Genomic DNA, 22850 nt, shown 5'->3' with positions numbered 1-22850 from the left:
TTAGCGCAAACTGAGACTGTCCTGAAATCGATTAGAAGTCAGGAAAACAACCGATGGTGTTCATTAGACCGGTCAGCGTAAGCATTATGACAGGCGAAGTGAGAGTTGATGTGTTAAGAAGAGAAAAAAATGGACAATTGTTGCAATTTGATAGATTTTAAGGAGAGATGATGTCGCGACGTCTTCATATTGCAGCTCTTGTGAGGCGTTTCCAGTCCGCATTGGGCAGTATCCATCGAATTGTGGAAGGAAGAGAAATCAGTGAACCGGTAATGTTGTCTCGGTCAACCGAGGCTCGGTGATCCACCTGCGTGAATGCTGTCCAGATTACTGTATGTCAGGTTGTGACAGACGTCTCTGTTAGTGTTGTTGGTAATGTGTCAGAATACAAGGACAGTGCAGAGGCCAAGCCGATGCTTTAAGCCTCTGAGATACGACACCAGGACAGGTAATCGCTTTTGAATCAATGACATTGTGTGTTCTAATTTAAGATTGCTGCAGTCATTCATTTATTTCTAAGGATTTTGTGGGGGGTTTTTCTGCTGAATTCAAAATAATTAAACAAGAAAAATAGTTACTTTTGATGCAACCAAGTTCATCTTAATCTACAATGACACCTTGTTTTATTATATGAATGTCACTCGAATCAAATTTAGTTTATATTTTTCATGCAAAATACCATAAACTGTAATTTCTGGATATTACAGATGTTAGTTCCTCTGAGAGTCAAAATTACATTTGCTCATGTTGACTGAAGCTAATATTGTCACTTCTGATATTCATCAGCAGGCCGACCTGTGAAACAGATAGTGAATGGTTTGTGTCTCTGCTCGCATTTGTCATCACTGCAGTGTTTTGGCATGTTGGCGATGAGACAGGACGATTGCAGGCTTTACTTGAAGCAATCTGTTGGATTCCTTGGGGAAAAAAAAGTTTACAACCAGTGTCATGTTACTTATTTCGACGGCACCAAATTACTGAATTGAATGGCTTTATTCTCATTATGTGTCACATACAGTGAAATTATGGGTATTGCTCCCTTTATGCGTCATTTTAAAGTGTAAACAAGTAGATAAATAGTTAAAATCATTTTTAAAAAGGTTAGACAAATTGTACACATAAGGGAAATTGTAAGGTAACAATGCAAATGCATTCAATAAATTTAGTCTTCTTGATTAGCAGATAGTGGGGGGAGGGGGGGGACCCAACAGGTTGCATTCTTTATTAAAAATGGGGATTCTCCACTAGTTGCTGAGTCGATCGAAAGATGTCAAATTGTTAATTTTTCCTTCCACGTGGAGCCTCTTCAGTCATCGGTCTGATCCAGTGTTTGTTCTGTCTGTTGTTAGTTCGTCTTGTTGACTGGAGGTGTTCTGTGTAAACACATTCGGCTCCAGTCACAGAAAGCTGTCATGTATTTTTTCCCTGGGTGGGTGAGGATGACGCAACTGTCGTCCAACTGTTCCCCGACAGAAAGTTGCAGGCTGCGACTAATAAACTGGTGCTGGAGTGTAAAACGAGACACCCCCCCACCCCCGCGCGGTGGCCATGCAGGTACAGCCGAGCCGGAGTGAGAGAGAACAGACAGTGTTTGTGGAGTTGTTGATGTAATCGTCTGCGTCCCGTGTTTACCTCCTTCGCTCTCCGTCATGCATCATCACGGTGTTTGCGTGAGAGGTTCCAGTCGGCTTCATAGATCCCAGATTCTCTTCATTCCTGCTCCAGCTGGAAGAAATCAGAGCCGCGTTAATGATGGCCGAGAGCGCTCGTGCAGGTTAAAGTAACAGCGCTCGGCAGGGTGGGGGGGGTTGTCTCTGACTTTTCCACTACGTCTAGTCCTGCGCTCCTCTTTCGCTCTGGGATCAAAGGTGGAGTTCCTACAGCGAAGTTCCACCAACCTCGACTCACAAGATTGATTCCTCTTTTCTTAGTGTCGCGACCTCTGTTCAGCGGTGTTGACAGTTTCAGAGACGGAGCACTGGATGAAGACTTGGCAGGTCCCGTTGAGCCGTCTGAGCGAGCCGTCGTCTGGCAAGCCCCGACGATCAGCTGTCTCCCGCTCAGGAATGCCTCTCGCTCCATCCAGAAAACAGAAACTGCTGGAGGAAATCAATGTGCACTTGTGTCACGCTAATGGCAGTTTGATGTTCGTCCACAGTGGCCTTTTACTGTAATTCCAATAACATTCTGCGGAATGATGAATATGATACAGCTTGATTAAGTGTAGAGACTGATTAGGCCATTCAGCTGCTCTATTTTACACAGACTTGAAGTTTTTACACCGGATGCCTTTCCTCATGTAATCTGGATTTGATCCTTCAGAATCTACATCAATTAGGTTTTAAAAAAAAAAATATTTATTCTTTATCATTTTGCACATAGGGGAAAAAAATCATTATGCAATCACAAATATTTGAATGTTATTTTTTAATGTTACACATTTTATGTATGAAAAATTTTTTACCAGTCTGAGATAAACTGGAAAATCTGCAGCATTGGGATTTGCTCTGAAGGAAATTTCACAGAAGATTGATTGCACCCTCATATACATTTCACATACTGTACATCAAACATTCTAGTATTATTGAAGGGATGCAACTTGATTATGCAAAGCGAGTTGATTCTCATAATGTGAGCTATTTTTAAAATGATAAATCACAATATTTACATCAAGAAATTAAGATCTCCTCTTAAGAGGAAAGAAAAATCGTATCTTTATGTTGCATCATTTTGACACCACTGTAGTATCTTACGAAGTTCAAATTCGATGGATATCTTTAATATTACAGTAAATTTAAATGTCCGTTTTTGTTTCAACTCCACTGAAAACCCTCACATTAATTGGGATGATTGTTGGATATTTAGTTGTTTGCCCATTAAATGGATGAACGCCACATCACCAGTAGACACAAGCGTCAGCCTCGTTTTATACAGGCAGAAAGATTTAGTGAATTGGTCTTTTAATGTCTCACCAGGACGGATTCTGGACTTGAAGACGGGAACGGTGAAGAAGGAGGGGCAGCAGTCCTCCATGAGGATGTGTATGGGCTCCCGGCGCTCCTTCATCTGCCGCATGAGGTGGGTCATACTGTGGGACTTTTTTTTTTTTTTTTTATGTGTTTCTATCTCATCTCTTAAAAACACACCTGACTGCAGTCCTGAACAAGTGTTACATTTTAATAACTCAAAAATGGAAAGCTTTTAATTTCAATGAAGTGCATATTAAGACATACAAAACACATGAACTTGCAGCTTTTTTAAGAAAAATCCCTATTCTGATACTGCCGTTTATCTCAGCTGAGATGTTGATGCGAGTATTGGTAGTCACAAAAACAAAACAAAAAAGTCTGGTCAGTTTTTCATTTATTCATGAGGTGTAGTTTGAAGACATTAGATAGTACACCTTTTCATGTGAAACCAACTTCTAGAAGCAAATTGCTTAATATCGGTCAGATTAAAAAAAAAACCCAAAAAGAAAACCAACCTCCTGATCTTTTCATAGCTTTTTGAATCTAAATTGAGCACATTTAACTGAAAAGTATCTTTTTAGTCATTTCTAAACCCAAAACACTTTCGCTAAAGTTAATTGGGTGAGAAAATTAAATCAGTCATCAGTTATGACGTCTCCTGAAAGGTACCTCAAAATGAGCAAACATGGATATGTAATTCATTCACATTGCTATAGAATTACACATCTGGTGACAGGATCATTGTAGAAATTACTGTAACGTCATTAATGTAATCGGATGTAACTGCTGCGACAAGTCAGACCCTTTTTGATCTTCCACCATCGTCTTTAAGGTTCCACATGGAACCTGCAGCCGATGATCTGCTTGGTGTTTTTTGGCATCAGCAGTTTGTAGAAGAGGCTTTTCTTTTCCACTATAACTGCGCTCTGTACACAGAGGGAGCCACATGAAGACATGTCTGGATCACTTTGGCGTGGAGGGACTTTAACCTCATCCAAAAACATGCTCTATTGGACTGTGTGGGCAAAAATGTGACCTTGAGAAAACCTTTCTAGGAAAGAAAATGCAACTCACTGGTACTAACAGACATCACATCACAGTTTTATAATCTCGCCACTGTGTTTTAAGATTGTATTGATCACTTTTAAAGCTAAAGTACAAACTGTAGACAATAAAGAACCAAGCTTTTCTCATCAGATCCCCTCGGTTTTTTTGGAAAAATCGGGAAATAAAGCTCACAGACTCAGTGACCATTCACCCCTTTTTAGAGACTTCATCATTTATGTGATGATGGGCTGTTTTAATATACTATTGAATGAAATTTCACTCTGAGAGCTTGTTACTTTTTTCATTTTATATCTGACTTTTCCTGCTATTTTATCATTATTTTTGAGATCATATTGGGTTTTATGATTCACTTGTGCTCGAATAGTTAGATAATTGGTTTAAGCACTTTGTAAAGATACTATATGAGTCAAGATATTGTTGTTGAATAACTGCTCTATTGATTTTTAATGATATTGCACAAAGTCCATGTTGATTTCTATCTGTAATGCCACTGTTGTCCATAAGATGGCTGTCTTCAGTCTCTGTAGGGTCCAATATTGTCTCTGCTTTCAGCAAGGAGTTTGATTGTGAAGTTACATTGTATGAATAGGCAATTAAAATGGCAACGCGTTCACTGAGTTGTAATGACTTGGCATTGGGTTTGGCTAATAGAGCAAATCAGAAAGATGACCACTTTGTTTACTTCAGTCGGCCATCAAAGTGATCACAGCATACGTTCAACTTTTGACGAGATCGATTTTTAGAAACCCTCTTTTGTGAATGGAAACACCCAATTTAGTTAAAAATGTAAAACGAGAAGCACAATAGGTGCTATTTTGATTGTAAAACCACAGTGTCTATGTGAGATGAGGTTATCTGTAACATGTAGAGATGCTTTGGGCTGAACTGGCTCTCGTGGTTAGCAGCAGGGGCTCATGCAACGTGACGGCCAGCCGGCAGTATGGAGCCGACAAAGTGACAGCCATTAGACGCTCACAAAGACACAAGTGACAGGCTCTTTATTTTCCCCACTTACTGCTGAGAAGCAACACCGAAGAGCCACGCTGAGCTGTTTCTAATTAGCTCCACAAGTGATTTACATTAGAGTTTCATATGTGATTGATTGTGTTGTCGAGGCGGTTGCTGCCACAGTGGTGCCGTGCCGACCCTGCGTGGGGCTGTCATGGTGCCCGGGGCAGAGGAGGAGACTTGTGAAGGCGTCTCGGGGTGGTGAACAAATAGGTTGTATAAGTCAACTGAAGACGAATCGTCCATACTTTGATTGGCAAATGAAGAGGAAAAAGAAAACATCAGTTTTAGACAAGAGACACACGGTAACATGAACAGCATCTCTCATTCAACAAGTTTGATTGATCGGACACATTTAAATCACAGACCCACCACTGTGAACTGTATGCCAGAGCTGAGTGGCCTTCGCTCAGTGCGAGGAGGTACAGGCACTGGATGAACTTGGTATACAAGGCTCATGGCAAGACAAGGCAAAAAAAAATAAAAATAAGCCATTTCTGGGCTGCTTTAAAAGAAGACAAACTCGAGTATATACCCACATCTCCAGGGAGTTCTACTCTCCTGGGAAAGACCCACAATTCCCCTGAAGAATCCAATCTAAACATTTGAATAACAGCTGATATGAGGCTTTGAATGGTGATTACTGACTGTATGAAGCCGGCTGTATCGCACTGCGATCCGTGTCAGCTTGATATCATAACTTTTAAAAAGCAACAAACTCCTCACCTTAACTGTGTATTAAAATATGAAGAGCTTAAAGATTAAAATTGTTTTAGTTGGACAGTGGCAGATCAAGTCAGTCAGTCCACCATTTTCATCAATACGCAATCAATTTAAATGGTCAAACAACATGCAACAGTGTGACGATTTGTTTAACCCATCCATCCATCCATCCATCCATCCATCCATCCATCCATCCATCCATCCATCCATCCATCCATCCATCCAGTTCAGTTTTATTTATATTACACACATAATCTCATAGTCATTGCAAGGCTTTCTTCTCCTGGTAAAAACTTACCTCTTCCACACAAGCGAACATTAATAGGTTGTTGAATTTATCAGATTAGAAACACAGATCACTGCAAGAGAGACATTTCTTCACCAAGAACCTGTTTGAATAGAAATGTTTTTGAGGTTTTTCTTTAGACTTAAAAGAGCCGCCAGACTTCAGGAAATGTTTTTATCAGTAAAAGTAGGTCTCATCAATGATTTTCTATTCATTTTAAATAAGAATTTGTATGAAAACACCTGTTTATATTGTGACCCGACTGTTTTGCCATCCAATTACCAAATGTAATGAAGTCAGACTGCTGAAAGAATGAGATTTATTTAACTTTTGTTCAGACAGTGGTGAAGCAGAGGAGACATGAATTGACATAATCTGAACAGCTTGAGTGACAATAAATCTGTAGTAAAGCTCAAGATCGAACAATTCATCGTTGACCCATTTGACATCACGTGTTAATCTGATGCCTTGAGAAAAGGCTCAAATGTGACATGCTGCTGCTGCTGATATCAGAGAGATGCAACCAAACGGACTTTTGCTGTATTCTGTACAATGACAATAAGGCTTCTTAACTTAACTCTTAAAAATAGTAAGTAATCACTTCCTAAAGTTTACATCTAAAACTACAAGAATCTCTATAAAATCCGAATTTCGTTACCAGGAGCTTTATTGTGTGTTATAATGGATAATGGATGATGGCTGTACTGCATAAAGGCCTGTTGTTTGAGGTGCTAATGTGGTAAATGGCTGGGGTTCATTCCTAAAGCTGAAATAAATCTCCATTTCTAACTAGTGAATCAAATAAAATCGGATTGAATTATGATCAGTTATACTCCTCTTTCTGATCGATAGGAGTTTGACCTCAATGACAGTGTGTAAATATTAACCGTGACTAAGCGCAGATTGACAAACCATGGGGGAACCGAAAAGCTTTACATGACATTTTTAATTTAAAACGGAATACTTTTGTTGAACTTTGGAAAAAACTGCTTCCAAGGTGGAACTTTTTGAAAACGCTCTATCTCCGTGGAAATGATTTAAAGCTTCAACTCCGTTACCGTGGAAACTGGGAGGAATGCAACTTTTCCGATACCCTGCTACTCTGCCCCACGGCATTAGTAAATGATTTTTCCGCACATGTGCAGCAGCAGGACAGTAAGAACAACGTTTCCTCCTGTGTGTTGTGACGCTCAATCAATATTCTCCTGGGACTTCAGGCTCCAGAGTGATGTCTGTTTCACATCAATTCAGCAACAATAGGAGGTCATCAATGAATCCTAATCTTCTCTGGTTAAAGTTAGTAATGTTACCTGGTGTAAAGTGATCACTGCAGAGGCAGACCAAGCTTTACTTCCAGAGAATGGGTAGTAAGCAAACACTAGACTTTTGCAGGTGGCGATCATGAGAACCATCGACACTCATGGTGGTGAAAAAGTTCAAATGAGAAGTTTCTCGTCTCGCTTTAAAAATGCATGTGGTTCACGTGTTATTTCAGCAATTGCTTTTCCAAGATGAAACATAAATGTATAAATGGGTCTCTGAATGAGCTTTGCACAAACTGTTTTTACAAAGTACTCGCGTCTTCTGAGTATACGCAGCGGAATTGAAGGAGTTGTCGTAGGCTCTGTGTGTAGATTCTTGTTCTGTAACGTCGGATTTTGAAGCTGGACATCTGTGACAGTGTGCACACACCGGGCTGCCTAATACCACTCGGCACAAGTACAATATATGACTCATACCTGCCTTTTTAAATTGGGATGTTCATGGACCCATAACCTATTTCACACTACCCGAGCCTCAAGCCATATGCTTTTCTATCTCGACGTAATGGCATTAATATTTTTGCTCCCCAAAGGTTGTTGGTTAAATGACTGATGTTTCCATACTTCACAGATAATTAGACATAGCAAGCTTGCCATCTTACATACATTTCAGTAATTATTCCCGTCTGTTGTGTATCAGTGTATCTCCGCAGCTTCGCAGCCTTGAAAACGCAGATCCTTGTTAATTTCGTCTCATCTCCTGCGCTTCATGTGAGGATATGAGATGGTTTGCCCTACAGGCCTCGTTGCTCCTTGGCTCCAAAACGACATCAAAGCGGCTTTTGACTGCTTCGAGGGTTTGGAAGAATTTGTGTGTCAATGAACAAAAAAAACCACACCTTTTCCAATTTTGCCTGACACGCTGTGCCGGTGTCAGTGCCAGAGTGTGTCGAACCGTCAGGGGGCTGCTTTAGCCTTGTTTTGTCTGGATCCGTCACAAAGGGTTGCGAGTTGCACGAAAGCCACACTATGTTATGCTCCTATGAAATTGTTGAACTGACTTCTTTTTTTTTTTTTCCTCTTCCTGTTGCTATTCAGACTCTGCATAATTCAAACAACATGCTGCTGGGACAGTCTGAAAGAGGCTGCAAGCAAACACTGAAACGCAAACCCCTTCTGTGACACACACATAAACATCGCTGAGAGCAGCACAGTAGATCAGTGGGCGAACGTTTCAGGGAAGCCAATATTAAAGCCAGGCTGACTTATGCAATGTTCAGACACGGGACATGGCTTTTCACGGAAAAACACAGCGTTTCTGAACACTGCAGGCCTCGAGGAAGCTTGGCCAGAGGCTGAAACCGATCAATCAAACCCTGGGGTTCATACATGTCGTCAGGCCTGCGACGGAAAGGCTAAATAGATCCAACGGTATGGGACACCGCCGCTAACAGCGGTCACTCACTCATGAGGCCAGCGAGCTGCGAGATGATGGAGAGGAATGTGTCATAAGGAGGATGTCTCAATGTTTGAACCATTTCAACTGGATTTATAGTGGGAGGAAATTTGTAAAAACAATGAAAGCAACTGGTTTTGTGGATGAATTGGTCGTAAAGAAATGTGAATATCATATTACTTCCCACCTCACCCTAGTATCTCTTGACTTTAACCAACAAAACTTGGAAACATTCACAGTGCTGCAGTCAAGAGTAGTAGAACCTCACCAGATATAATAAGGAGTTGGAACATCATTTGGCAACAAGTTCATCCAGTAGATGCAGATCACATGTGCATTTGTTCATTTTTTTTTTTTTACAGAACTGCTTCAGTTCAGGGAGATTCTTCTGCAGGGAACATCCTCGTATGAATCCGGGCTGAGCCGTGACTGCAGATCTAAAAAGAGAATTTGTTTGTTTTAGGCCCTCCTTTACATGTTTTCCAGTAGAAATGGAACCAGTTCATTGCATTTTGGGTGTTTGTTTATACGACAACGGTGCTTGGAGCCACTGAAAACAATATTTCGAACACACTTTGACTATATCGCCATGGAAACTGAAGAAAATGCAAACTTTTCCGAAATGTTGCTACTGCACATGCTCACCATGTAGATGGTAACTTAACTGTCATGACTCCCAGTCTACATTCTCCTCGGACTTGGCAGATTTATAGTTGACAGTCACTGTAATAACGATCCAACGGATGTCTGTGTACTCCCATTCCTAATGTTCATAGCATATTGTTGTCTTCGTGCATTCGTTTGTTCATCACAAAAACAACCGACAGCACTCACTGATGACCCTACATGACCTCTGAAGCCAACTCGGCCACTTCCAGGGAGAGTAGTCACAGTACGAAATGGCCTCCGTTTGTGGACTGGTGAACCTCAACAGTCTTGACTTTACAAATCCTTCCTGTCTAATGCAAATCTACAATTCTTATTGGAAGGTAATCAAAGATTTGACTTCTGATCCCAATGAGCTGTTTTTGTAATCATTATCTCTCTCTTTTTCTTGAAACACAATTAAGTGATGCATATTGTATTTGTCTGTGCTTGTGACTCAGATGATGATCGGGTCATATATCATAATATGATAATTCCGTAATTCAGGGATTTATGTAACAATGTTGTGTAAGGAAGGGGAATCAATAAAACACAAAACCAAGTCGTCAGGAGTTTAAAAATAACATAAAATGCTAATAAAAAAACAGCCAATGCTGTTCTGATCCTCATAAAATGCGATTCTGTGTTCCAGCTCTTGTGGCTGAAGTTGCTGTTTTCTGGCTGTTCCCTGGTTTGTTTGCAAGATGCTGAGGAAGAACAGAAAAAGCTGTGGCTCTGTGCTACTCATAAAACAAAACAAAGCCAAAAAAAAAAGTTATTCCTAAACTTCAGACCAAATTTTGTGAAACCAAATCCAGCTGCCCTTGAATGCTTGTACTTGCTGTTTGTGCAGAGACGTTCAGTCCCTAAACACTTCCAGTGAAAAGGATTGCTAATAAGAAACACTGTTCAGACTGCGGTCTGCCTATAATGAATGTTTCCTGTGATTGAAGCTGTACGTTGAGTATTTGTTGAATGATTATGTCTTTGTTAGTGACTGTTTGTGCTTCCTCTGCTGCATTGTTGTGCTGCAGTTGTTCTGTTGAGCACATCATTCGTCCCCCACTGTGGAATTACAGTCTGAGGCACTTTGTGACAGCGTCTGTGAGAAGTGCTCCATAAATAAACTTAATGTACTTCCTTATATACTCGTCTTTGTTGTGTAGGTGCGGCAGCGCTCCACTGGATCACATCTCCCTAAACCGCCTGTCCAACATGAGGAAGAGATACAGGTAAGAGACCCTCGGAGCATGGCCGGGGCCACGCTGCAGCAGTCCCTGAGTGTTTCCAAATGGTTCAAACTGTGGAGTCTCTAAATAACTGCAGACTTTGTGCAGTTTACTGTATAATAGCACAGTTTGTTTTGTTTTGTTGATGTTTCACTGTATTTTGCACTGGCAAAGGTTGCTGCATATAAACGTAGAGACATCTCAACCATGATGACATGAGAAAAGCATGGAGGTATAAATACAACTATGTTAAACAGGAGCTCTGCGCTAATGTGCACATACTTGTTCCGTGTGTGTGTATCAATTTAATTGTATTATTTTTATTGTTTTTAAGTAGCAACGCCATACAGAATGAGTCAATGGTCTCCCTCTGTTTGTTCTGTTGGGTGGGGATGGGGGTGAGTCGGAGTTGGTGAATTACATTTTTGTAAGGTTTCTAATTTTCACAGGATATGTGTACATATAATTGTATTTTGTTAATGGAAAAAAGGCAATTAAAAAATAAAGTTTAAGTTGAGATTGTAGTTGGCTTTGTGAAATATAAAATCAACATTTTCATCACGTATGCTCTGCAGCACAGCAACAAAAAAAAAAAGTTCAAGTTTAAATTTAAAGGTTATTAGGGGACACATTTTGGGGTTTGATGTATTTGAAGATAAAAGTGTGTTGTATGTGGCCCCTGCACTAAAGTGTGTTTGAGCCCCCTGCTCTAAATCCTCCTTGGAAAGTTGACTTTGAGCGTAAATTCCGACACTGTTGAGTAGCAAATGTGCGGTTTCTTGTTAAATCCCCGTGTCCCTAACACGCTGCTGTATGTGTGTGTGCGCTTGATGATCAGGAACGGCCTGGGACCGTCCAAAGAAGGAGAGGCTCAGTACTCGGTGGTGCACTGCACCGGCTACATCAAAGCGTGGCCTCCCGCAGGTAAACAAACGCACACACGTCACATTTCAACTCTCTGCTCTTCTGCTTCACCCAAACTCCGTTTCTCCCCCGGGTGGGGTCCCGTGCAAAAGTCAGCGCGGCCCGGCGTAACCTGAAGCAGCTGTGGGGCTGGCGGATCAGCAGCTGGATTCCGCCGCAGATTCACTGGGGTTTTGGAGGGGGACTATTTCTTCAAAGTCTGCACCACGCTGCACTTATCGCTCCGTCCAGCTGATGCGTGAAAACAACACAAAGCAAACACGAGACGTCTTTGTCTCGGTGGGAGTTTGACAGCCTGAGTGTTTTTACGGTCTGTCTTCTGGGCTGATGAATTTGTCCGCCCACAGGCGGATGTTTGTAGTGAAAACACGCCTGTGTTTTTTAACCGGGTCCTTCCCGGGAGCTCCAGGTGTCCGTCCGCTCCGACTCCACCATCCCCGCCATGAACTTTTCCCCTACCAAACCTCTGCATGTGTAACGGGCCGAGACTCTGTGGAATTGATGGAAATTGCAGCTCCCACGCTGACCCGCTCTGCTCTCATCCACACCACAAACATCTGATCCAACGATAAGCCGTCAAAATAATATTTGCAGTCCTAAATCTCACCCTTAGAGCTTTAAAAAAAAAAACTAAAACTAAATAAGCTGGCTTTCTGATGATGGACGACAGTTGTTGTTTGCTTCTCTGTAATAAAATCTGTCCAGAGAGATTCCTCTGAGGTCTCCTGGTTTTGTTCCAAACATCTAATGGAACTGTCCTACTGACACGCCGAAGAAACACCGAGCCAAAAACACCGAGCCAAACCCCCCCCAAATCTGAGGTCCTGCTGTCCCCACGTTCACCTCGGTGTGCTCCCTGGTGGAGAACGGACAAAGAGGTCGTGTTTGGCTTTTTAAAATATCGCACATTTCAGTCCAACTCCTCACCACAAGGTTTATTCTTCTTTCGAATGTGTGTAGAGCCCTGCGATGCCTTTCAGAAACATGGATACCGAAGATGGAGTCTCATGGATCCAATAACTTATTTACAACCTTTTGCAATATATATTGCACAAATATGGATGGTAGAAAATGTTTGTTTATATAGTAGCACAACACGCCATCAAAGCCTCGACGAGTTTTTAAAGTCCATCAAAGCAAATTTTGTTCACCAACACTGTAAATGTAACATTTTCAATCAGTCTAGAAACCTCATTTTCAGCCATTTGTGTGGTGACGCCACTAATCTCTAGATTATAGAGCATCTTCCTCCACCAACTGATATAACTTCTAACGTCCAGTAACATCAGATTGATCCTGTAAGGTTCTGTGAAATTTGAGGTTTAGCAAATGGGTAAATAAAAGATATTTTACAAAAGATAAATTCTTTAGAAGATAGATCACATTTGTTTTTGTAAACATTGAAGAGACATTTACACAACTTTGGGCAAACATCGTATGAACACACATGTTGACACCGTTTACAGTGGTATGTGTGTGTGTGTGTGTGTGTGTGTGTGTGTGTGTGTGTGTGTGTGTGTGTGTGTGTGTGTGTGTGTGTGTGTGTGTGTGTGTGTGTGTGTGTGTGTGTGTGTGTGTGTGTGTGTGTGCGCGTGCGCGTGCTCTTTGTCTGAACGGCCGAGGTGGTGAAGTGTGGCGATGAGGCCGAAAAACACAGAGTAAACAGGAGTAAATCCCCCTCTCCAGGCTGGAGCGCTTCCAGGCGACCGCGGATGCACGCCATGTGTGTTTTGAAATCGGTGACACATGATTCGCTTCCTGGTGCTAAAAATACCCCTCAGGAATGTTCTGGACACGGCGCTGCTGGCGGCGGCCATGAGGCAGACACGTATATGAGCGCGCGCTCACACACACACTCATAAAGTGCAGATGGAGAACAGACCGGCGAGTCGCACACATGCGCCGCACGCTCAGGTCCGACTGTGTCGGGACGGGAAGGAGGATGAAGTCATTCTCATACTTGTGGGAGGAGGACGACAGCCCTGTGGTCATGGTTTGATCTGCCGTTATACAATTAAACCTGAATCCAATTACTTATAAAACGTTTGACTGCGTCGTTTAGTGAATTCAGTCCACATAGAGGGTTTTAACTTTCCGAATTCCAGGAACTCTGATCAGATGTTAACCGGAGGCTCTGAAAAGGCCTCTTTTCTAAATAAAGACCACGTTTGATATTGTTTTGAACAATACTTTCAGTTTGCACTTGAAAATCCTTCACTATCTTAATCATTCAAATGTTTTGATTATTTTTAATCAAACATGTTTAATTGTTTGATTTAATTGTTTGCTTTTTTAACAGTCTGTTAGGAATAACATTTCCCACTCGGAAACTTGGAATGTACCACTGGGAAAGTAGGAGGTTTTAAGGCAATATATGACAAACTGGGAACTTTCCACTTGGAAAGTGGGAGATTTCCTACAATATATGGCAAACTGGGACATTTCCACCTGTAATGTTTCATGCAATATTGGACAAACTAGGAACTTTCCACTGAGAAAGTGGGAAATTTTATGCAATATTTGAAAAATTGTGAACTTCCCACTGGGAAAGTGGGAGGTTCTATACAGCATGGTTGCAGTTTTGGTGGAAGTTCAAACTAAAATAGTGTCTGTAACTGTAAAGATTAGTAGGAACTGTTACATCTGTTTCTGTGTATGTTGTCTACAGAAAACGGGACAGGCGTGCGTAAATGTGTGAAAGTAGATTACACGATCTTAGATTAATTTAATCCTTCTTTAGCTTGATGTTTTAATGACAAAGTTATTTGTCTCCTCACAAACTGGGAATCTGGACCTTGCCAACTGGTAACTCTCCCATTTCCCAACTGCATGAGCACAACACTATAATTGCTCTGGTTTCAAATGCAGATTTAAACAAAACCGCCTATTTTCAGTCAGTAAGTGTTACTCTGTCAGTTAAAAATGTGGTTTAAATGTCAGTTTTGACCAGGAGCTGCCCACATATGACTTCAATAGAAGAAAAGGTCCCACATTTTGTTGAGAAAAACACATTTCCAGCCAGCGATGGTGGAGCCGGCTGCACACAATGGCTCTGTGAGCGAGCTCCAGTGTCTGATCTGAGCCCACTATAGTTGAATTAACAGCACACAGACGGTGGAAAGCTCTCATAGCAGAGGTGATATTGATGTGTCTGTTTGTGCGTTTGTCTACCCCCCCCCCCCCCCCCCCCGCCCCAGTGGCTGGATTACCGTGAATGAAATCTGTCTGCTGCTGTGGCTCAAAGCCTGCGTGCAGCGTGGAGGCTTAATGGTGAAAAAATGAGCGATAAATCATCGGCGAGGAGCAGCGGCTGTGTCAGCCAGTAGATTACCTCTCTCTGCTGCAAAGTTCAAGGAGCAAATAGAAAAATGAGTGTTTACACGTTTGGAGAAGCTCTTGTTAAATGACTCTCGTGGCTCCTTTTGGCTTCACGCCTCTCTCATTTGCTTCTCTCTTCCAGGTATGACGATACCAGAAGAAGACACGGAGGCGGGTCAGACTGGGAAGTATTGTCTAGTGGCCATCGGTAGACTGCAGGTGTGTGTCGCTTTAACGACTTTAACGTTTCAGAGTGTGTGTGTCAATTACCTGGAGTCGGCGTAAAACCATCAGCAGCTGTACTTTCATGTGTTGTGGAGGATTTCTTACCAACATGTCTTTTGGATTTCTCATGCCTTTCACGTCACAGATCTCACCTCAAGTTTAACGTGTTTTCTATCAACCGCAAAGTCTTTGTTCTCACTCCAGATGGCAGAGTGTACGTGGACTGTGTATTAAATTGTGAAACAAGAGCGCAAAAAATATACGCTCGAAATATTAAAGCGCCACAAAAACGTAAAATGAAAGAGATCAGAAGAGCATAACGATAAAAACCATAAAATAATCAAGTTAGAAAAAACACAATATATGTAACATAGTTTAATTAAAAGCTCTATTAAGACTGTTTATACAGCATTTTAAAGTGAAAGTTTACAGGACGACCATGCTCTGAGTCACTTAAAACTAGTGTTTGGAGGACAAACGGAAATCATTAGTCGACTAGTCGGGTACCGCTACTCGTCGACGACTTCTGATGGAAAACAGCAGCTAAAATATAAGCATTGACGCTCGAAAATGTACTTTATTTAAGGGGGGAAAAAAATGCAAAATTGCGTATGAAATAAGAGAACCTGGCGTTAACCCAGCGGACTTTATGTCAATGTTTGGGGAGTTCTCTACCCCGGGTGCAACACGGTGGACATTTCTTATCAGTAAAAGACATAAACAGCTCCATAGATCGACACTGTGTTTAAAGCAGAAAGGCTTAAACCAAATAAGTAACACTCGGCAGATTTGTCATAACACTTCAAACCCCAAAGTGAGTGTTCAGATTATTTTGACGGCCACATGCTGCTGCTTCCATTTACTGAAAAACCTTCGTGTCACATAGAGGTTCAGTTTCCTGTTTCACTGGATGCTCCAGACTTGGAGAACTGCTCAACTTAACAGACCCAACAGTGGGTCAGTTAAGTGGACAATGGCAGGTTAGGCCTATTTATTTAATAATATAATAATAATATAACAATATAGTATGAGAACAATGAGCTCACTTTTCGAGAGTGTTTGAGATCGTCGCCAAATAATGTTGATATTTATAGATGCCGTGTGATACCATATTACCGCCTCTCATCTCAAAATAAAATCTGGTTGGGAGCTGGTTCAAGGTTAGTTTGTGTCTCCTTACATGTTCCTTTGTGAGTTCAGAGAGTTTTTATCTCTTTGTCTCATTTTTCAATATCATGGCTCAATGGAAGGTGGACATCCTGGAAATTCAATTAGTGGGAAGGGTCAAGTGAAGATTTTGATTAAAAGTAATGATCTGGGTGCAGAACTGGTTATGAAGCAGAATTACAGTTCAGGGACAAAATTAATGGAGCATCGTGCTTTTTACTGTACCTTCATATGTACGTCTTTAAAGTCTGTGCACGAAGAATATATTCTTCTATGTTTTGATACACTAAAGAACTGATTTTTTTTTTCTCCAAGTTTGTCAAATCAAACAATTTGCAGCTTTAGCTCCAATTTATGAACGCATGCTAACTTAAAGTTATCAGCAGGAATGTTATTCTACTAATGGTGTCAACCCGTCCGTGGCTGCACGGTGGCTATAATGGTCCAGAGGTTAGCGCTTTCAGCTCACAGCAAGAAGGCATTTTGATGTGCTTTTTGACTCCGTGCTGCCATTTTCACATAAACCCAATCCGCTTTAAATGGTAAAAAAAATTTCAGTTTTGTTCAAAGGGTGCCGGCCATACTGTGGTCCAATGCTTGTAGAGGAAACATTTGCTTCTTTCAAAAACATATTTCTGCATATGAAATATGCAAATGTTCCTTTTTAAAAGATCTTCCGTACCTTGTGTACTGTTGCTTTTCCATTTGTAGACATGTCCAAACTTCAGTAAATTACTGTTTTGGTTTAGACGCTCTGATCTTTTGTTACTGGCAAAAATTAAACAGTTGGATGTGCATCAAGGAAATTAATTACATAGGAACTAATATCCATTCACTGAATTAATTACTGTGAGGAATTTCTTTGGCTTTTTTTTTTTTTTTTAAGAAACTGCCAAAAGAATAGCGGATTATATGATTTCGCATCATTAATTAAACATCAATGAGTTTGTTTCTAATCTGTGTGTGAGTTGGCTGTGAGCTGCTGCCGACAGTCCAAACAGAAGCGAGGAGACTCGTGACGATAACATCAGACTGTGAAACACTGACTGAGCAGGATTTCTGCGTTCTGCTGCCTTCAGGTAACCAGCTCCCCGGTCTCCATGGACATGAACGGCCTGTCGGTTCCCACAGAGTTTCTGTCGCGACATAACTCTGACGGCGTCATCACCTTCGTCGACCCGCGCTGCATCAACGTCATCGGTTACCAACCTCAGGTATCAAGACATGGCCAATGAAGGGATTTAAGGTTCCTGTTAAATACAGCCTCTTTACTGTCTTCTGTAACGATGAGATCCTTTTGTCTGAGGATAAACTCTTTGGGATTCACTCCTTCTCGTGGTGTTTGTTGGGCTGGTGCTGCTTCAGCTTAGAGTTCACCAGTTGTTCATGTAAATAGATGCATTTAACTCTGTCCATTGCTTTTATGAAGCCATAGTCTATGTAACACCGTCGGTAAGCGTTTTATTCCTTTTGAGAGATTCGTCTTTCTCTTCAGCCTCACGCCCCACTATTTAAAAATTGAAGAACCTATCTTTTTTCAAAAAAGCCATCTCTTAATTCTCTTTTTTGGTGTTCCGTTTGAACCCATTAATGACATCAGTTTCTTGTAGCACTTTGAGGTTCTTTAATGTGTGTGTGTGTGTGTGTGTGTGTGTGTGTGTGTGTGTGTGTGTGTGTGTGTGTGTGTGTGTGTGTGTGTGTGTGTGTGTGTGTGTGTGTGTGTGTGTGTGTGTGTGTGTGTGTGTGTGTGTGTGTGTGTGTGTGTGTGTGTGTGTGTGTGTGTGTATAGTGACATGAATTGATTAAATGCTGATTCGCCTAATTTTAAAACAAATTAATACCCCTTGAAATCAAGAGGGCTTCACCAAAACGAACAATTATTACCGAAAATGACTACAATATCAACATAAAGCCAATTTTAATTAAACCTTATGGTGCAAAATAAAGTGAAATGTCCAGAAAACTTCTCTTATAGCTGTTGCATTTTGAGTGTTTTTAAAAACTCACCCTGACAGCATGACTTTGAGTTGACTATAATAATAGTTTGCTATCCTTCATGGCAGCATCGACAATATCAGCCCAGGTCTCAGTGTTGTGTTGTGTCTGCTACTCTTAAGAAAATTGTTTAAAAAAAAAAAAAAATGCTGCTTTTTTTTACATTGTTTCAATCAGCTTGGTGGTTTGTTGAGATTGGAGCCTCTTGCAGGCCTGCTTTGGCCTATGGGCCTTATGTTTGAAACCCCTGGTCTGAAATGACCAGAAATGCATGTCTGTGCATATTTTCAGTTCAAAAATCTTTCAAGACATTTAACCAAGTCCATTCCACTAATATACAATTGCTTCAGCAACATAGACTAATTTATTTTTGGTTGGATGCCTTTTTCCTACTCTAAACCCACATAAGCTCCAAATTCAACGTTGTCTTCTCCTTCAGGACTTGCTGGGAAAAGACATCCTGGAGTTCTGCCATCCCGAGGACCAGAGCCACCTGAGAGAAAGTTTCCAGCAGGTAAGACTGAATGTTTCTGTCCCGATTGGATGATCTCTCTGATGCTTATCTTGAATTATTTTGTGCTCTGGCCAGAAGAGCCTGTGTACAGTCAAAGAAAAGAAACAGAAGACAGAAAAGTCTTTGTTTTTTTTGTCCTCATCTGGAAAACTGTGGACATTTTCAAAGCAGAGTCAAAGTGTGCGAGCGGGAGCCACCGATTCCATACTTAAGAGGTTATTTTCCCACCACACAGCATCTTTGTTCCGCATCAGCAGAGGAAACAGTGGAGAGCGGGCTAATGTTCCTCTTAGTGGAAGCCAAATGTTCAAAGCTATAGTTAAACTTCACCATTAGGGATGTGAATGCAGTCACATATTTGGAAGTGGAGATCATGTCCCGCAGGGTGGCCACAAAACCAGGCTCACACGGAGAGATTCCACAAAGACGACGGCACTGCCTCAAATTGACCGTTTTCAACAGTTCGCACAGACACAATCAAAGTGTCCGACTTTAAACGGCCACAACAGAGACGCAGCAGATCTGAGACCTCCCAATTAGTCGCTTCACCCATTCGGAGGAACACCACGTCACCGCTTCTGTGCCTCTATTAGCACCCCTGGATACCATGCCGCCATTCTGCCTCCGTACCATCCGACGGTGGCATAAAACCACAACAATCCTCAAACCGAGTGAAAGTGTGAAACGAGTTCAGAAGAGATAAATCGCTTTCAGTAGCCGGTTTCTTGCCTCGGGTTAATGGTTTGAATCGGAATGAAAGTACCAAACAGTCAAGACCGTCAGTCCAATATATCAAACATGGACAATGGAGAGGAAAACAAGATATGCAAGTCATACTCACATGTACAAGTCACGTTTATTCTTCGACGTTCAAACGGAACTGTTGAAATGGTAACAGTTTCTCTGCTTTTCTCCAACTCCCTTTATTCTGCTACGTTTCAGTTTTCTGATGTAGATTTTATACTTTTATATTGTATTATGTAGCTTTTTCTATCTGTTTGTTTGTTCATTCATTCATTTGCTGTTTTTTCCCCACGTAGTTGTACTGCAGAAGTCAAAATATTTCCAAGGCCCCCCATTTCAAGTTAAAACGCTTCATTTTTGCAAGTTCGTTTCAGGAAAGTTTTGTGTTTATGCACCGACATTTTAGACATTTTGTTTACACGGAAACCGCACAAACACTGAAAACGATTATTGTCCATCTCCGCGCACATACGTATGCATGCTGAACTATGTACTATGGCCTTGGTGCTCGTGGGTTCCCAGATTCTATGGAACGGGAGCATTTTCAAAAAGTTCCACCTGTTTTCAAAACGTGTTTTCAGTTGCTCAGAGCCGCTGCTGAGTAAACACTGCCTCAGTCTACATATCAATCACAGTTCAGTCAAACTCGTTTCATCTCTGCTGAGTTCAGATCAGTTCATCGGGGATGCACACTGGTAAAGAACTGCACAAATTATCGTGGTTCTACTAGTTTTTCTTCCCGAGACCTTTTTGATGAGCACAGCTGCTCTGTCAGTGATGGTAACTCCACTTCAATCATCAGTCATTTTAAATCCAGCACAAACCGCAGAGTTTTGTATTTCTATGTAGAATAACATTTCGATCGGTTGATCTGTGACAGCAGAATTGGGCAAATGCCCTTGGCAGTGGATGTTGTGTTTCCATAAGCTTCACAAGCCGCTCTCCTCCCTGCACACCTCCGACGAGCATGAAAGCGAGGAAAGAGCACCTGCGGTACAAAGTGCTGAAAAGCTTCCTGCGGGTTCTGATGGAGTTGTGTCGGAGCACACCGAGCACCAATGCTCGGCTCTGTTTGGAGCCGCAAGGCTGCAGATTGCTTCGAGTTGCCCCGCTGACCCCCGGCCACTGACGGAAGCCCCTGCTGGGGGAACACTGAAAGGAGGAGGCCTGCTTTGATCAATCAGGTTTTTTTTTTTAATATCCCACGGACGGCGTGGATATTGTGCGTCTCACACTGTGGGAAGGAGGCAGCCGCAGGTGTCCCAGAACTCACGTGGACGCCGATTTGGTTTCCTTCCTGCAGATAGTGGACACCCCTTGGTGGTGGAAGTGTCCCCCGCTCGGTGGGCCTCTTTTAGCGGGGTAATGAGCCCCGCCGCTCTGCAGAAATGGTTCGGGGATCCTGCGAGGAACAAGGCGGAGGGTTGAAGGTGTTGACTCCAATTGAACATCTGCAAGATGTGTTGGAAAAACAACACAGATGTAGGTTTCACCTTGAAGTTTACAGCTCAGAGCTCCATGTCTCAATATCAGAGTTGTTTCTACAGAGAAGTGGGGGCCACATGATGTTGGTGGGTTCGACTCCCACTGCCGACAAGTTACCAGTCTCAGAAAACTCTCAAACCTTCAAAGAGGATCTTGAAGTCTTTTGAAAAGGTGGTTAAAAGAGAGATGATTGACATGCGTCACGCATGCTCTTTCTGTCATGCATGTCGACGTGGCGAGATGTAACCAAATGTGAAAAACGAAGCCGGGTCAACACATAAGTGCATGGCTGTATGTGGGGACTGTAAATAGGCATACCCACAGCTGAAGGGCTCCGTCCACAATGAGGACAAGCTGATTGATGGCTTTACATCAGGCTCCTCTGGTCCGGCAGAGCCGGTTTCTTTCTAACCAGTCATCCGTGCACGGCGCCTCGGTGTACCGGCCGCCCTCCTTCTGGATGCCCCGGGCCTTGATCTCTCACACCACAACTTCCCTCCCTTGGCTGGAATGTATCACCGCCTGGATGGAGGCCTATTGTCTGTATTCAGCAGCCATGAGGTGCAAACAGATGCAGGACTTGAGACTTTTTTGGGTTTTAGATCACAAATGCCCTCCGACTGGAGATGTTTGCAGTGGTAGGACCTGTTAGTCTGTCATTTCTTGTGAACTTACTTATGTTTGTGCATCTTTAGATTTTAAACTTTATGTTTATTAGTTATGGCTACATGTTTGCTTACATTTCCTCATTTCCTCTCTTACTCTACTCTGGGTCGTGTTCAAAATCTTTGGATTTGATCACTCTCCACTGCGACCACACTCTTGATTTTCCAGCATATTTAACCTGAATAATTTTAGAATCTCTACTGCGCCGCATTCTATGTTTTCATTGTTGGTGGTTTCTGAACCTATGGTGAAAGTATTTTTCGATCTCTTTATTGTTGAAAATGTTCAGAACCTGCAGATTTCCTCATCAACTTCTGATTGGCCAACACATTCCAGTGACGCCAAATACTGCTGGACAAACACACCATCACCAACATGCTCAACCAGGACCTTTTGAAATAAATTCAATGAGTGGTTTCCTTTGTCCGATCTAGACTTTATAATGTGCAATATTGTGATTGTCTTTGACATGTTCACAAACTTAGATCAGGCAAGGCCTCAGTCCACCTGATCTACATTTCACTACTTGCGATAACATAACGATGCAAACTCCTCATGAAATATCCTCCAAGCAAGTTCAGACCAGGAGCCTTTTAGTTGTGAAGCAACCATCCTGCCATTTTCCAGCCCAGATTGGAATTTAATCGTTGGAAAAGGAAATTGTAATTCTCAATCTGGAATCAAGTTGAAGCAAAAGAAAAAAAAAAAATAATAATAATAATAATAATATTTTTTTTAAAAGTGCCTACAGGGGATCGTTGATGTGACGCCTGTGTCAGTTTGAGCAGGTTGATGGTAAATTTCTTCTACAGCTGGAATGTTTTGCTGCTCTGCTCACTGCACAAACCTCTGGCTTTCATCCAGCTAACGCACGCACGCACACGCACACACACACACGAGCCTCCATACATGATCCATCAATGTTTTTCTATTCCAGCAGTGGCGTGTCTCAGCAGACGTGCTCTCCGGCATCACACCTGTTTCCAGTCTGGGTTCACTGAACGTGCTGTTTGAGTTTGTCTGCCAGTATTTAGCGTCCTCGCTCAGCAACACGCCACGACTCTGTGCAAATGTGGGACACCTTTAATTTCCTTCCGTGTCACATACCCCTGCGCGATATTCACAGTTAAAGTGATGGAAGCGCTTATCCCCCATGCCCGATCGAT

At 42.0% G+C, this 22850-nt stretch overlaps 1 protein-coding gene across 2 annotated transcripts in view; it reads left to right on the top strand.

Annotated features, from left to right (window-relative positions):
• arnt2 (aryl-hydrocarbon receptor nuclear translocator 2) overlaps nucleotides 1-22850 on the top strand; it is a 74924-nt gene that overhangs the window by 26918 nt on the left and 25156 nt on the right. For both annotated transcript variants that reach the window (XM_080497168.1, XM_080497167.1), the window contains exons 6-11: nucleotides 2976-3078; nucleotides 10584-10649; nucleotides 11485-11570; nucleotides 15031-15107; nucleotides 17360-17494; nucleotides 18715-18789. In XM_080497168.1, the coding sequence (XP_080353294.1) occupies nucleotides 2976-3078; nucleotides 10584-10649; nucleotides 11485-11570; nucleotides 15031-15107; nucleotides 17360-17494; nucleotides 18715-18789 (542 nt within the window). The remainder of the gene's footprint in view (nucleotides 1-2975; nucleotides 3079-10583; nucleotides 10650-11484; nucleotides 11571-15030; nucleotides 15108-17359; nucleotides 17495-18714; nucleotides 18790-22850) is intronic.

This window comes from Blennius ocellaris (assembly GCF_963422515.1).
Source record: "Blennius ocellaris genome assembly, chromosome: 1".
Lineage (NCBI taxonomy): Eukaryota > Metazoa > Chordata > Actinopteri > Blenniiformes > Blenniidae > Blennius > Blennius ocellaris.
This window is presented reverse-complemented; position numbering and strand designations above follow the sequence as displayed.